The 13,528-nt window shown below is 40.4% G+C and overlaps 1 protein-coding gene across 5 annotated transcripts in view; it reads left to right on the top strand.

The window, feature by feature from the left end:
• MAGI1 (membrane associated guanylate kinase, WW and PDZ domain containing 1) overlaps positions 1 to 13,299 on the top strand; it is a 171,388-nt gene extending 158,089 nt beyond the window's left edge. For 2 of the 5 annotated variants that reach the window (XM_026857726.1, XM_026857727.1), the window contains exons 19-23: positions 4,130 to 4,220; positions 4,339 to 4,399; positions 5,359 to 5,502; positions 6,712 to 6,850; positions 10,524 to 13,299. In XM_026857726.1, the coding sequence (XP_026713527.1) occupies positions 4,130 to 4,220; positions 4,339 to 4,399; positions 5,359 to 5,502; positions 6,712 to 6,850; positions 10,524 to 11,224 (1,136 nt within the window). In that variant the 3' untranslated portion in view covers positions 11,225 to 13,299. Of the gene's footprint in view, positions 1 to 4,129; positions 4,221 to 4,335; positions 4,400 to 5,355; positions 5,503 to 6,711; positions 6,851 to 8,841; positions 8,931 to 10,523 lie in introns of all 5 variants that reach the window. The other 3 variants (XM_026857725.1, XM_026857724.1, XM_026857728.1) reach the window with 2 other exon arrangements.
• The last annotated feature ends 229 nt before the right edge of the window (positions 13,300 to 13,528 follow it).

Genomic DNA, 13,528 nt, shown 5'->3' with positions numbered 1-13,528 from the left:
GGGTTCATAGTGAGAACTCATCAGGCAGAAATCTTTTTACACTGCTCTCTTTTTAAGCTGAATCCACAAGGTATAAGATTTGATGGCTCAGATACAGTGCTAATGAGCATTTCTTAGAGTTGTACAGGACATTATTTGCATTCAGTTAAATGTGGAGAGAGTGTGATTAAATGTGAAAGGAAGGTTGAGAAAGTATGGCTGAATTGAACCTGGGACCTGTAAAGCAGAATGAAGAAGTTACATGGTGTGATTTCCAGTGAGAAGCATTCGGTAGTTCTAACTCTTGTATTTGCTAATCTGCAGCGTGGATTTGGTTACCCCACAGTGCATGATTATGCTATAATTAAAGGACAAAAATAGGCCAGGATGAGAAATGATCTGGTTATATAAATTCTTTCTGTTTAGGGTGATCTGTTTTGTTTAAAGGCTTTATTTTCCTACTGTTCAGTAGCTACCAGGTCAAGTGGTATGTATCGTTTGCTGCTTCCAGCAAATTGAGCGGTCATGAATAATAAAATGGCTGTGAATCAGGCTAACATCTGAGCTGGCCTGTGCATGCGAGTTTTGGAAGGTTTGGGAAGAGAATTGTTCATTACCTGTATTTTGGTATCAGATCAAAATCAGGGAAGGTGAACCCTTAAATAAATATTTAAAAAAACAAACAAACAAACAAAAAAAAACCAAAACCCAAGAACCAAAAAACCTTAAGAAATAAATAACTTCTGAATGATTTAAAAATTTTTAAAGAATAATATAGCCTCCTGACGTGAATGCTCAGCCAGTCTTGTTCATGCAAATATGTGTACAAAATACCATGTTAAATTGCTTAGGTTAGAAGGGAAACCTGTACCTGTGACTGACATCATGTTTTACTAGAGAAGGTGGAGAGCTGTAATTTAGGGAAGGAGACAAATGTTCTGTCTCCCAGCAATGCAGGCTTCAAGGCTTTTTATTTACTGTCCCTTTGAAATTCCAAATCAGATTGCCAACTTTGCATAGTGTTACCTACATTTAATTTCTAAAAGCCAGTAAGACCAGATACTCTCAAAATCACTGGGAAGTTTGCTGTAAACCTCATGAGATTTAAGAAATTGGTCTGTATGTTGTTTTCTTTTTGTTGTCTTCGGGTGCTTTTGTTGATCTGTTGTTTTTGCTGACTTTTGGGTGTTTTCTAGGTAAATATAAATGGTCTACCAACGTACTTAAAGGTGTGGGGGGAAGGATAAATCAGAAGCCGTACTTCTCAGATAAACATGAAACTAAAGCTCATCACAAGACTCACAACAAACTCACACTGCTAATCTCTTCTAACATTATTAAAAACACCGAGGGTTTTTGCTTTGAACTAAGTCTTGCACCAACTCGTTGCCACAGACCACTGCAGGAGTGTATCTGCAATGAAATTATGATGCTTTAACATGCTGCCAGCTGATGCAAGGATACAGAGAGCTGAAAAATGACAAGCTTAGATTAGGCATTTAATTGGTGTCTGAGTGTTCTAGGGCAGAACAAGGCAAGGAATCAATGAAATATGTAGGATTTAGAATGTACAATTGTAATTCTACTAGAGATAATTTTCGCTACTTTTGTGTTCTGTTCCAGTTTTGCATGGTGGTTGGCATGCGTCCTGATCCAGTGTCTAAAAAACTAGCAAAATTATGCACAACTCCTGACTCATGGGGTAGGGTAGGCTAAAGATAGATTCAGTACAGTGGTGTGAAGATACATCTGTACCAAAGATGTGTTGTTGCTCTACTTGGTATTCTTAATGTGACCTACTAAAGGGGAGGAATCTTGCATTCTCTTTGAAGCCCATCTTCATCTGATCTTCAAATATTTGTGCAGGGTTTCGGAGGCTTTTGTTCTGGATGAATACAGAACACTGAACTGGGGACTTCTTATGTTGGACACCAATTTTAGCACTAAGGCATCTTTACAAAATACACAGAATTATTTCTTAAAACCCAATGCTATATCCACACACAGGAACATCTCGTTCTCACACGAGCCAGTTGTCAATGGCACATCCTCCTAAGGATATGGTTTTGGTCATGCCTACCCTGAGAGGTGCAGGTAGATCCAGGAGCCTCTCCTGCTCTCTGAGGCACTGGACACAAGCCAGCTCTGGTCTGGAAGATGTTACAGCTCCATATGCTGAGGGTTTGGGCATGTTCAGTTGGGCACAGTGTTGCAGGCAAAGGAGCTGTGCTCTCATTGCACCCATCTGTTTCAATGGTTCTTTTTCTGAATTACATGCACTAGCTACAGAAGGGAAAAAAAAAACAACTTCACCTCATTTAGACTTCTCCACAATTAAAATAAATCCATTAAATAAAATCTGTTCCTAGGACCAAGTAAGCCTATGACCACCACCTCTCCTTAAATCAAGCAAACCCCCTCCTATTTCTGCAATTTTGTATTAGAGCTGGACTCTGTTTAATAATGGCAGATTTCTCTATAGTCAATAAGATGAATTACCAGATGCCTGGAGCTTAAGCAGCAAACAAGGGTAGGGTAGAAGACCTTGTAGTTTTATGTTGCAGAGCCAGATGTTTCCACCCAGTTTTTGTTGCTGTAGTCTGACGGTGGCTTTTTTTAAAAGTGGAATTGGAACTAGAGAAATTCAGTCAGGAAACAAGGTGTGGCATTTTAACCACTGATCATGCATTCGGTTTAGATTTTGACCTTGAAAAGTGGATTGTGATCGGTATTTTGTAATTACTTGCAATCTGTGGCCATGTCCCAGATAGAATGGGTATAGTCACAGAGTGGGGGTCTCCTGGGCACAGAACTGTTCCACAGAGGAGTGAGTGCTTGGCACTGCAGTGACTTCAGCTGGGAACACTGTGCCTCATGAGTGGGTGTTTCTGTTGACTGTGCCCATCATTCTCCACATGCAACCAATGTAACTGTTCAACATTTTGAGTGGTTAAACATGTACCACCAACTCTTCCTCTGTATTCAAACCTCTGTGTGAGGGGAAGGGTGTTTTCATGAACTGCTGACGTCTAGAGCAATTCAAAATTTGAAACTCTTCAGTACTAATTTCAGTTCAGGATTAATACAATATGCATTTCTGGAAAATGTGTTGACATCAAGACGCAGGAGTTCCAGGTCTGTCCTCGAAAACTGTGTTGCTAATATTTGGCTAATGGCATTGAATGGCCTTAATTTTAGGCAGAATTTTAAACAAGTTCTGGGTTAACTCTGGTCTTACAGAAGTGTGTGATAAAGCTCCAAAATGACAAGGGGACCATTTTGCCTTGCCGTACTGTGAGGGACACCTAGATAGTCACTTGTCAGTTGTGTTTATAGCAACTCCCTTCCCAGTTTTGTGAAGCAGGAGAGAGGACCTCTGTGGAAACGCCTCCTCCACACGTAGACAAGTATGGCATTTGCAGAGGCTGATGTTGGGCTGAGCATCCTTTACCATGGCATAAATTAAGTTTGGAAGTTAATCCTGCTCTCTGAATTCTCTCGGTGAGCCCTTTTGTAAATGGTACCCAGAGCTATTGATGCATTTGGTACAGGGGGTTCCACATCTCTACGTGCAGCTTTGAGTTCTCAGGCAGTAGTGGGTTGTATTTCAAAGCGAGATTTCAGTAAGTTTGGGTTTTAGCCACGTTCAATATCACCTTGTGAGGTATTAGATAAAAGCCACATCTCGATCCTACTGAAGATTGCAGTTTCTGATGGAGGAAGCACTGATAAGCTTATAATCCATGGAATAGTTATTGCTGCTATAAAACTAATCCAGCCAACCTACCATATTTGGAGACTTCAATGATTGGAATTCATGTCATTAGACAACAGACAAAACATTCTTCAACCCTTCTTCCACAAGTCAGTCTTTGTTCTGAGTATGTCGAACGATCAGAGGTGTTTCTAATCCAGATTCCCCCGTTTTCTTTTTCATTTTTCCAATTGAGTATTCAGTTTCAGATACATAATTACTGTGACTTTACTTAGACTTTATCCTGTTAATTTTTGGATTTAAGAAATTTGAGCCAATTTCAAGTTCTTTAAAAACAACATAATGATGCTTTCCAGTGAATTACCTTTGCAAATTTCTTTCATTGACTCGCCAATGGTCTTCCCTCATAATGAAAAAAAAACAATTGTTTTTCAGAATCCTCCAATGCTACTTTATTGACCAATGCAGAAAAAATTGCTACAATTACAACCACACACACTCCTCAGCAAATACCACAGGAGACCAGGTCAGATTGTTTTCCTCCTCTCTCTTTGACATGCTCTCTCTTTGGTTACTTCTTGATCGTCTTGACATCCCATGAGCTGTATTTTTCCTTTCCCTCTTTCTCTCATTCATTACAGCAGGAACAACACCAAACCAAAGCAGGAATCCCAGTTTGATTTCAAACCACCCCAAGCAGCACAGGTAAGGAGTACCTTTCTCATTGTTTTGTTTACCACAGACTGTCGCTTCCAGACTGCTTAAGGGCTGTGTTCAAATATTTCCCTCGAAAATTCCTGCTGGGAAGCTGTTTTCCCTCAGTCTGTTTGCTGAAGAAAGAGGAATTTGCTGATTAGTTTCTTAATATGTGTTGCTCTTGTTTCAGCTGAGAAACATTTCCAACACATTCTTATTAAGACTTTAAAGGAGGGAAAAAAAAGGGAAAAGAATGATGGCATTTTTACAACAGTAATAATTTATGTGTTTATTGAATTGTATATATTGAGGGACCTCTCCAGAAAGTACTGTTGTATGCAAATGATAGATTCAGAGAAAAAAAAAGAGAGTAAAACTTAATAAGGGGCAATAGCTAGAGCGTTCCAGCTTTCTCAGATGGCATCTTATTAGAGAGATTATCTATCTCATGTTAACTTTCCTTGCCAGTGGCCATCCCAGATGTAACCTCTTCCATTAGGGACTGCAGAACATCTCTATGCTAACAGCATTTGTGCTGTAGAGAAAAACAATGCACGTGCTTCTGACCTTCTTGCAAAGGAATAGATGAGGTGGTAACAGAAAAGCCGTGGCATAGAGTGATCCCAGTTACCATTAGACATTTAACTAAAGCCTGGCACTGAAAGGGAGGTTGCCCTAGCCTTCCTTTGCGGTTGGCAGAAAGCTAACCACCCCCCAGAAATGTGCCTTGTCACCCTGGGCACAGAGGTGCCTAAAAAACAGCCCTTTGCAGACCACTGCTGACACCCCAAATTACAGGGTGGGATCTGAGGAGGCTGGAAATCCTTGTCTGTGTGTGAAAATTCAACTGATTTTCTTTTTTTAAATATGAATAACAAAAATAATAACCTTCATTGGTTAAATAATTTCAAAATGAGAGTAGAGCAGCATTTAACTTTCTGTTCAATATGTTGTCTTCCCTCCAGCAGGACCAAGACTTTTACACTGTTGAGCTGGAAAGAGGAGCCAAAGGGTTTGGCTTTAGCCTGCGAGGTGGCCGGGAGTATAATATGGATCTGTACGTGTTGCGGCTAGCTGAGGATGGTCCAGCTGAGAGATGTGGGAAGATGAGGGTATGCACAAACAGATCTAGCAAACATGCTTCTTTGCAATAAGCTGACTTCCCTGCCTCTCCCCTACAGGCACACCTGCTGTGCCAGCTAAGAGGAAAAATAAATGTTAACTGAAAGGAGCAGTGGTTCCTGTTTACTTCTGTCAGTGGCTTCTGTCACTCTTTGTGTACAGTCTGTAACAGTGTGTGTGCATTGGAAGGTTTCACCCCCTTGTGCCAACCCAGGTTTCCAAATTCTAATACATACTCTGACTTTTAAAACCTAACAAAGGTACGTGTAGCAATGTAAATGTAATAGCCACAGTCTGTGTCAGCTCCTTTAAAGCTGCAACCATGAGCGGAGAATCCGGATTCTCTCCTCTGCTAGTGGGCAGAGTCAGGAGAGAGCATCTGTGTTGACCCATGGCTTATGAAATTATCGTAGAGTTTTTTATTAGTATTAACTGTTAACTTCACATATCAGCTAAATTATAAACATTATATCAAGGGCGTATGTTAGAAAATGCCTACAGAAAAATAGAATTGCCAGGTTTTATGTACTCCTTGCTCCTCTGTGAGAGAATACATTATAACTCTACAGCATATTGTCTTTTTCTTCTCCAGATATATCATGTGAAGTGCATTTTCAAAATTCTTTTGCAAGGGGTAGATTTATAGGTCCAAAATTTTTTGCTGATGAAAATAAATCAGTGCTGCCCTGTGGAAGTCAATGCTTTGACAAGCTCTTCCAAGCCCTGTTTTCCTGTCCTGATGAATGATTATATTTACAAAAGCAGCTCTGATGGTTTGCTGTAGGTATCTATAGCCAAGTGAGAAATGGACCTGAAAAAGGTATTTGAACATCCCAGTTATAGCAGACTGTAAAACAACCAACCGTTTCGACCAAATAATTTACAAATAATCAAATTAAAATAAAATCACACCAGTTCTAAAACAGCTCTAGGTATTGAACAATACAATAGTGCAATGTGGTTTTACAGAACAGCAATGACATATTTTGATACCTCAAGCTTTCCCTGTCCTCTTCATCTCTCCCAGGCCCCTGCACGCTGATTTTTGTGGGCTGTCACTGAGGTAGCTGGGTGTATTTAGCTCCACCTGGCGCGTAGTTCTTCTTCGACATTCGCTGTGGCCGTTGTGGTGTGCTGGTGGTGACCCTTGTGGGGGCTTGTTTCTAATCTTAGACTCTTTTCTTTTATTACGTTGACAGATCGGTGATGAAATCTTAGAGATCAACGGAGAAACTACCAAGAACATGAAGCATGCTCGGGCCATCGAACTGATTAAAAACGGTGGCCGCAGGGTCCGCCTGTTTCTGAAACGTGGAGATGGCTCTGTCCCAGAATATGGTGGGTCAAACTATGAAAACATTCCTTTCTTCCCTGGCATCACTCCATGAATGATTTATCTCAAGATCTGAAGCGGGAATTCTTTTTTATTTTCCTTTCTCACCAGTGTCTTACCAACCTTTGCAACATATGGTTAATTGCCTCGCTTGTGCTGAATTTTCTACACATTTCATCCTATGCTTGCTTCCATGGACTTGGGGCGCAGTGTAAGGCAAGATCATCATAGCAGTATTTTTGGTGATCAGAGAGGAAAACAAAACAAAACAAAACAAACCTTATTGTCTTGTCCAGCCAAACAAGGAATGTCATTGAACTGTGCCAAACTGTTTCTCAGCGGCTGAGTTGTTGTTTCAAATAGGTCTCTACTTCTAATCAATGCAAAAACTGGGATTCCGAGCTATTATTCTGAAGCAGTTGTTTGGGGTTTTTTTTGTTAGGTTTTTCTCTTTAGTTCCTGTCTGTATCCATAGACATGAATGCTGAGATGGCGTATGAGATTTTTGCCTTCCCTTAATATTTATGTAAATATTTATAAAGTTATTTAAGAAAAAGAAGAAGAAAAAAAAAAGCTTTACTGCAAAAAATATATTGATTTGGCCTCCTGAGCCCTTTTCTCCCCCCTTAAACCATCTGCTGGTTTCAACTAGTTGATTTGTAAGGTCTGAAAAGGTGAGGAGGTTATGAAAAGATGCTCTCGTGTCTGTCTTGGGGGAAACATTCAGTCCTTGTTTCTTACTAAGAATTGCATTAGATTTCCTTTTCTTCCCCCGGAGGTTGGATTGCTGGGTGGCTTAACTATAGCACACTATTTAATATTATAATTATGTCTTATTTATTTGAGATAATTGTCAAATATTGTGCCCTCGATGGAGGGCTACTCCCAACCAAAGGTCTTTGAGGTTTCTATAGAAACTGATGATTGAAGGGATGTCCTTTATACTTTTCTCCCCGTATTTGGGTTATTTCTGTGTCACTAAGTTCTGTGTTTATCATTCACTCCATGTCCTAAAACCAGAAACAAAACCCTTCTGCACAGTTTATGAGCTAGATTTTCTTTTCATTTACTGTACCACGTTTGAGAGTTTCTGCTCACTCTGCTCATTATTTAACTTTAAATGACCAATTCGGAGTATAACCAACAAACAATTGAAGTGTTTAACAATATGGAAGGGAAGTTGTGGGTTTACACTTCTGTAATATACATAGCACACCAGAAGGTTCAATGATGGCACTGAAATTCTGTAATGTTCTTTCTATTTTGTCTTTTCCTATACTCCTTTGGATGTACAGTACTGTATCATATGCTAGACTGCATAAATACCCTGTAAATTAAGTGCTTCACTTCTCAAAGCATATGTCTGTTGCACTGAGGGTGGAAATCCACCACCAATTTTCTTTTGGCTAATGCTAAACCACTAAACATGCATTCACCAAGCAAGGATTTAATATACAGGGGCTGCACTACTGTAAAGAATATCCTTGTAACATTTGGGACTCCTTCCTCTCTTCGTTCTGTTCGCTGCAGTCGCAAATGGTTCCTCTAATAATGTTAAGTTCCAATATTTTTCTGACTCGATTGGAACGTGCTTCTCTATGAGGCTGTATATTTTTGTAATGAGTTTTGTACTTATTTTTAATGTTGTGGTCTCTGGTGGACTTTATTTTTCGTTGTTGTTTGATTGTTAATGTTTTTTCTATGACATTCTGTGTCGCTGTTCCAGCTGTCTTTTAGAATGGATGCTCTCGTTGTCTGGGTTATTGAATCACCTCTTAGATGTCTCTTTATGTCACGATAATAACAACTGCTGTCTTTGCAGCCTTATATTTGGGTGAAGCCTAGACAATCTGACTGGAAAAATAAACTTTCTTTATTCTAAGATAAAATATGAAGATTTTTCTTTCTTTCACCTTTATTCTAGGGAATCTAAATTTTCTACTTTTCTCTTTCTCTTTCTCTTACTTTTCTTGGTGCTGGGCTCTTCCTTCCTCAGCGATGATACCTCCTAATATCGCTGCATGTATGAGAAATGACAAGCTCGGGGAGTCTTGCTTCTACCTTATGGGCCATAATCAAACTACGGTTTGTAGCTAAAATCAATATTAGGTGTTTTTGTGCTGTGGCCTAATTCCCTCACATTGCTTTCCGCTTCGCTATATTTTATATGTACAGCAATTCATTCCGAGCACCCTGCGTCCCCTGAATTCTAAGTACACCACAGGACACTTTTAAACCATGCTTGTACCTTGTGTGATAGCCAGGTTGCCGCAAGCCACGTGCTTACAGCTACAGAAAAGCGGTGTGGTCCCCAGCTGCTGCCTGAAAAAGTTAATAAGCAAAAATGTACACACGTGAGTCACAACACAGGTTTCACCTGGAAATCACAAAAAATCACAGCCCATGCACACACCGACCCTCCCAAGCTAAGGAATGGAAATGCCATCGAAGGGGAGACGCTTTGTGTGATGGCAGGAGGAATGAGCATGTAGAGTGTTTGGCTTGGGGGAGGGAAGACAAAAAGGAGAAAACCAGAAAAAATAAATTAAAAAATCTGTCCCCACAAGTGTTTGTGAGGGTTTCCAGTCCTTGCCATCAGGACAGGCCGCCTCAAGGTGGGTGCCTTGGTGCAAGCAGCAGGAAGCCTGCAGACAGCACAGCTAACGCCAGCCAAGCTGCCATGCAGAAGTTACTTTAAAAAATAAAACAATTAGCAAATAAGAGCAATGCTCGTATTAAGTCAGTGCAGCTACTTTAATGTTTGGCATGTCTCTAATGAATCATTCATAAACATCCATTACAAGTGACATGAGTAATTGTAGCTTAGCTACAGCGCAGGGCCAGTTTTCAGGTTTGGGGTTGGGTTTTTTGTGCTTTGCAGTTTGTCTTGCAGAGGTAGCTCAGCTGTATTTTACCTGAAATACTACATTAAAAATAATGAACTGGAGATTAGGTTGTAATCAAAGCCATCCTACATATTACAATATCTTTCCATCGCTTTGATATGAAAAAAATCATAACTTCTGTCATCGTTGTTCGAATCATTGTGGCAAAACCAAAATCTACCCTAGGACTTTTCATAACATGGTAGAACTAAGTGAGATTAAGTAATGTCTTAAATGAAATGGAAATTGCATGATTACAGTCTAATTCTCACACCTTCAAAATGCTATTTTATGAGGTGAAAACTTAATAATCAATTCTATTTTCTGTACATTTTCTGCTATTTGAAAAAAAGCCTCCCGCACCTGGGAGGCAGTTCTTTCAAAAGACTTAAAAAAATTGTTTCCTAATAGCCCTCTTTATTGGAAATCGTTAAAAAAAAAACCAAAAACCAGCCAACAACCCGAACTACAATTTTTTTTTTTTCTGCTGGAAAGTAGTGTAACTGAAACATTATGAATTGGGCTTGGGGAAAATGTAAAATACCCCATGACCAGAAGAGCATAAAGATGATATCAGCTTGGACCAAAACACGGCTAACGAACAGAGCAGCACCAGTACTAACCTGTAACTCTCGTTGTTCGCAGTTAAATTAACAAAAGCTTCGGTTAGCCTTCGCTGACTGCTTTAACAGTTGTTTGTTTTTGTCACTAATGAAGTCTGAAGAGTGATAAGTGGTGTCACGGCGCCGCGGAAGGCATCGGTACCAAACGCTTTGCTGTTATTTTCTTTCAGACCCCAGCAGTGACAGGAACAGTCCCGCCACAGGTTCACAAAATGTATCGGAAATGAAACCCATGCCATCCGACCGACGACAGCACCCATCATTGGAGTCCAGTTATCCACCAGACCTTCACAAATCATCACAACATGGGGACAAGCGGACTTACGTTAGAGACCTAAAAGGCAGCAGAGAGTTTAGCAGACATCCCAATGAACACCACACTTGGAATGGGACTTCTAAAACCAACGACCACGTGCCAGGCAGGAGGATGGAGAGGTCGCCGGAGAAGAGGCACGAGAGGCAGCCGGAGAGGGCGGTGGTGAACGGGCAGAAGAGGAGGTCACCCGAAAAGCGGAGGGAAGGCACGAGGAGCGCTGACAACACTTTGGAGAGGCGGGAGCGACACGAGAGGAGGAGAGACCTCTCCCCCGAGAGGCGCAGAGAGCGGTCGCCCAGCCGCCGGCGGCGGTCGCTGGAGAGACTGACGGAGCCCAGGAGGTCGCCCGATCGGAGAAGAGAGAGCTCGCTCGACCGGCGGGCCAAGTCTTCTGACCGGCGGAGGGAGAGGTCCCCCGACAGACGGCTCAGGGAGGAGCGAGTCGGCCACCGGGAGAGGGAAGACCCCGGCTGGAAGCACGAGCCGAGCCGCAGGCACCCTCCCGAGCAGCGCAGGCGGCCGTACAAGGAGTGCAGCACCGACCTCAGCATCTGAGGGGCTCCTCAGGGGTCCCCGCCACCTTCCCCATGCCACGGGAGCGGAGGAGAGAGTGCAGGAGCAGAAACCATCCGGCTTTCGCAGGCGAGGAGACATCCGGCACCTGCTGATCCTACAAACCTTTTATGCAGATGAAATCTTATAACAAAAAAAAAAAAAAAAAAAAAAAAAAAAAAGTGTTGTGCCTGATGTATAATATTAAAGAAAGTATTTTTCAGTGTATTCTTTTTTTTTTAATTACTTGCCAAATGTTGGTCCTAAAGGATTATAAAATTTTGTTTCTACATTCTTTGTAGATTTCTTAAGAATAATTCCTTTATTGGGCTACTTTCCCCCCTCCCCAATATAGTAAATGGGGGTAGCCATTAATATAATATAGGAAAAGGATTTTATGACCAAGTTTGAATAATTTGATCCAGACTGTTCTCTAGTGACTCACTGCTACACTGTATGTAGAAAATTTTTTAAGGGGTGGGGAAGGAAGAAAATTGTTCATCTCAGTAGGAATGGAGCGCTCCTGCTGAAGGAATTAAAAAAAGAAAAGAGACAAATGTTCCTAAAATTACAAGAACTGTTTGAAGAGACTACTGTTTCAATGAAGGATATTTATAATAATAATAAATAATTAAAGAAAAAAAATACAAACCCACACAGCACAAGATGATTTACGATAAGGAATTTCTAGTTTGTTCCATGAACAGTTTATACTTTCAGGCCCCCTCTACAGGATGCGCAAAGGCAGAAAAGACTGGTAACCACCATGCCTGTGTCACACACTAACGTAGACTGTTGATCTCTCATTAGCCTCAGCAACATTTAACGATATTTCATTAAGGCAGCCGCCGCAGCCCTGCTCATCTTCTAGATGTATATGGACAGCAATCCAAGCATGCATGGTATTGTTTGTCTGCTCTGATGCGAGGGAAGGGATCGGGATCCTGGGACAAGGCGCAATGCGGTGGGAACAAAGTCCTCCCTCTTGGAGTAGGTGTATTCCTTCTGCTCAGGCAAAACCAGTGGGCTTTTCTTATTTTGCCAAATTCCAAAAGCTCTCTCTTGTCACTCTATATTTAAGTTTTTTATTTTACTGGTTCATCTTGACTGAGACAAAAGGAGTGCACTTGCTGGGGAAAAAAAAAAAGAAAAAAATGTATCAAAGAAAAAAACACAGGCAAAAAGAGGCAATCAGTGGGACAACCTGGTTGTAGAAGTCTATCCATACTGGTTATATGCTGTAGATTTGAATCTAAGAACAGCAGCAGAAGGGAAACCTGCAAGTTTCTAAGTTGTATTTTTAAATTTGCAAGTTGTGTGGTAAGTCTGCTGTAGTATTGGTATAAGATTTTAATGGATTACTGCCTAGCTGAGCCAAAATGTTTGCCGTTACTGTTGGACCACTAAAGTAAACTGCTGCTTTTTACAGTGCGTTGGTGTGTACATGTATACTGTTTCACATTTTCCATATGAACACAAAAACATTGCAAGTCTATCACTGTTGTTGCCATGGTACTGTAAAAACAAAACCAAGAAAGAAGATGGCCGATCATTGTGTGTACAGATTAAATTGTAATTAATAGAGCCTGTTGGAAAAAAAAAACAAAACAAAACTGTTGCCTTTTTCTTGTATAAAAGAGGATTTATGACAAAATTTAGCTGTGAGGAATGTGATTAAGTGTTTATATTTCTGAAAATGGAACAAATTGATTCAGGGGATATATTTTAATGTAAACTGAATCAGGTATGTAAAGCTGTTTTAAAATGGGAGACTGTATAAGTAATTCTAAAGCTTTTGTTGGTTTGAATATCATTTCTTTCTTCATGGTGGGCCTGCTTATGTATTATCAAGCACTTGTATGCGGTCTATGTTCTTCAGTCATCATTTCTTGCAATGTGCTATAGACATAATGCTCTTTTCTGTGTTGATGAAAAGCAGTATGTGGGCCAATCTTTTTTATAAAACACTATGCATATATAAATACTACATTGTTCATAGCTTTATTTGGGTTTATACATAACACTAGTATGAGTAGATGTGGACTTACCCAGTACAAGCTTCTTTTCCTTGGAACAGACACTATGTATATGATGTAGCAACAAAGAAGGAGAAAGTCTGTGAATGCTATTTTTATTATCAAATAAAGTTTTCCATACAAAGCATACATATGAGTGTAGTGATAAGATAAAGGAGGAACCACACCTTAATGTTCCTTACTCATCCCTGTCTAAATTAGTAAACTGTAGGCTTCAGTCTCCGAGGGACATCCATTAAATATGTATTAGTCATCTATTAAATATATATTA

Source organism: Athene cunicularia, assembly GCF_003259725.1.
Source record: "Athene cunicularia isolate RWA chromosome 12 unlocalized genomic scaffold, athCun1 chr12_part1, whole genome shotgun sequence".
In the NCBI taxonomy this organism is placed as follows: domain Eukaryota; kingdom Metazoa; phylum Chordata; class Aves; order Strigiformes; family Strigidae; genus Athene; species Athene cunicularia.
Note: the sequence above shows the minus strand (reverse complement) of the source record. Positions and strands in the feature narration are given on the sequence as shown.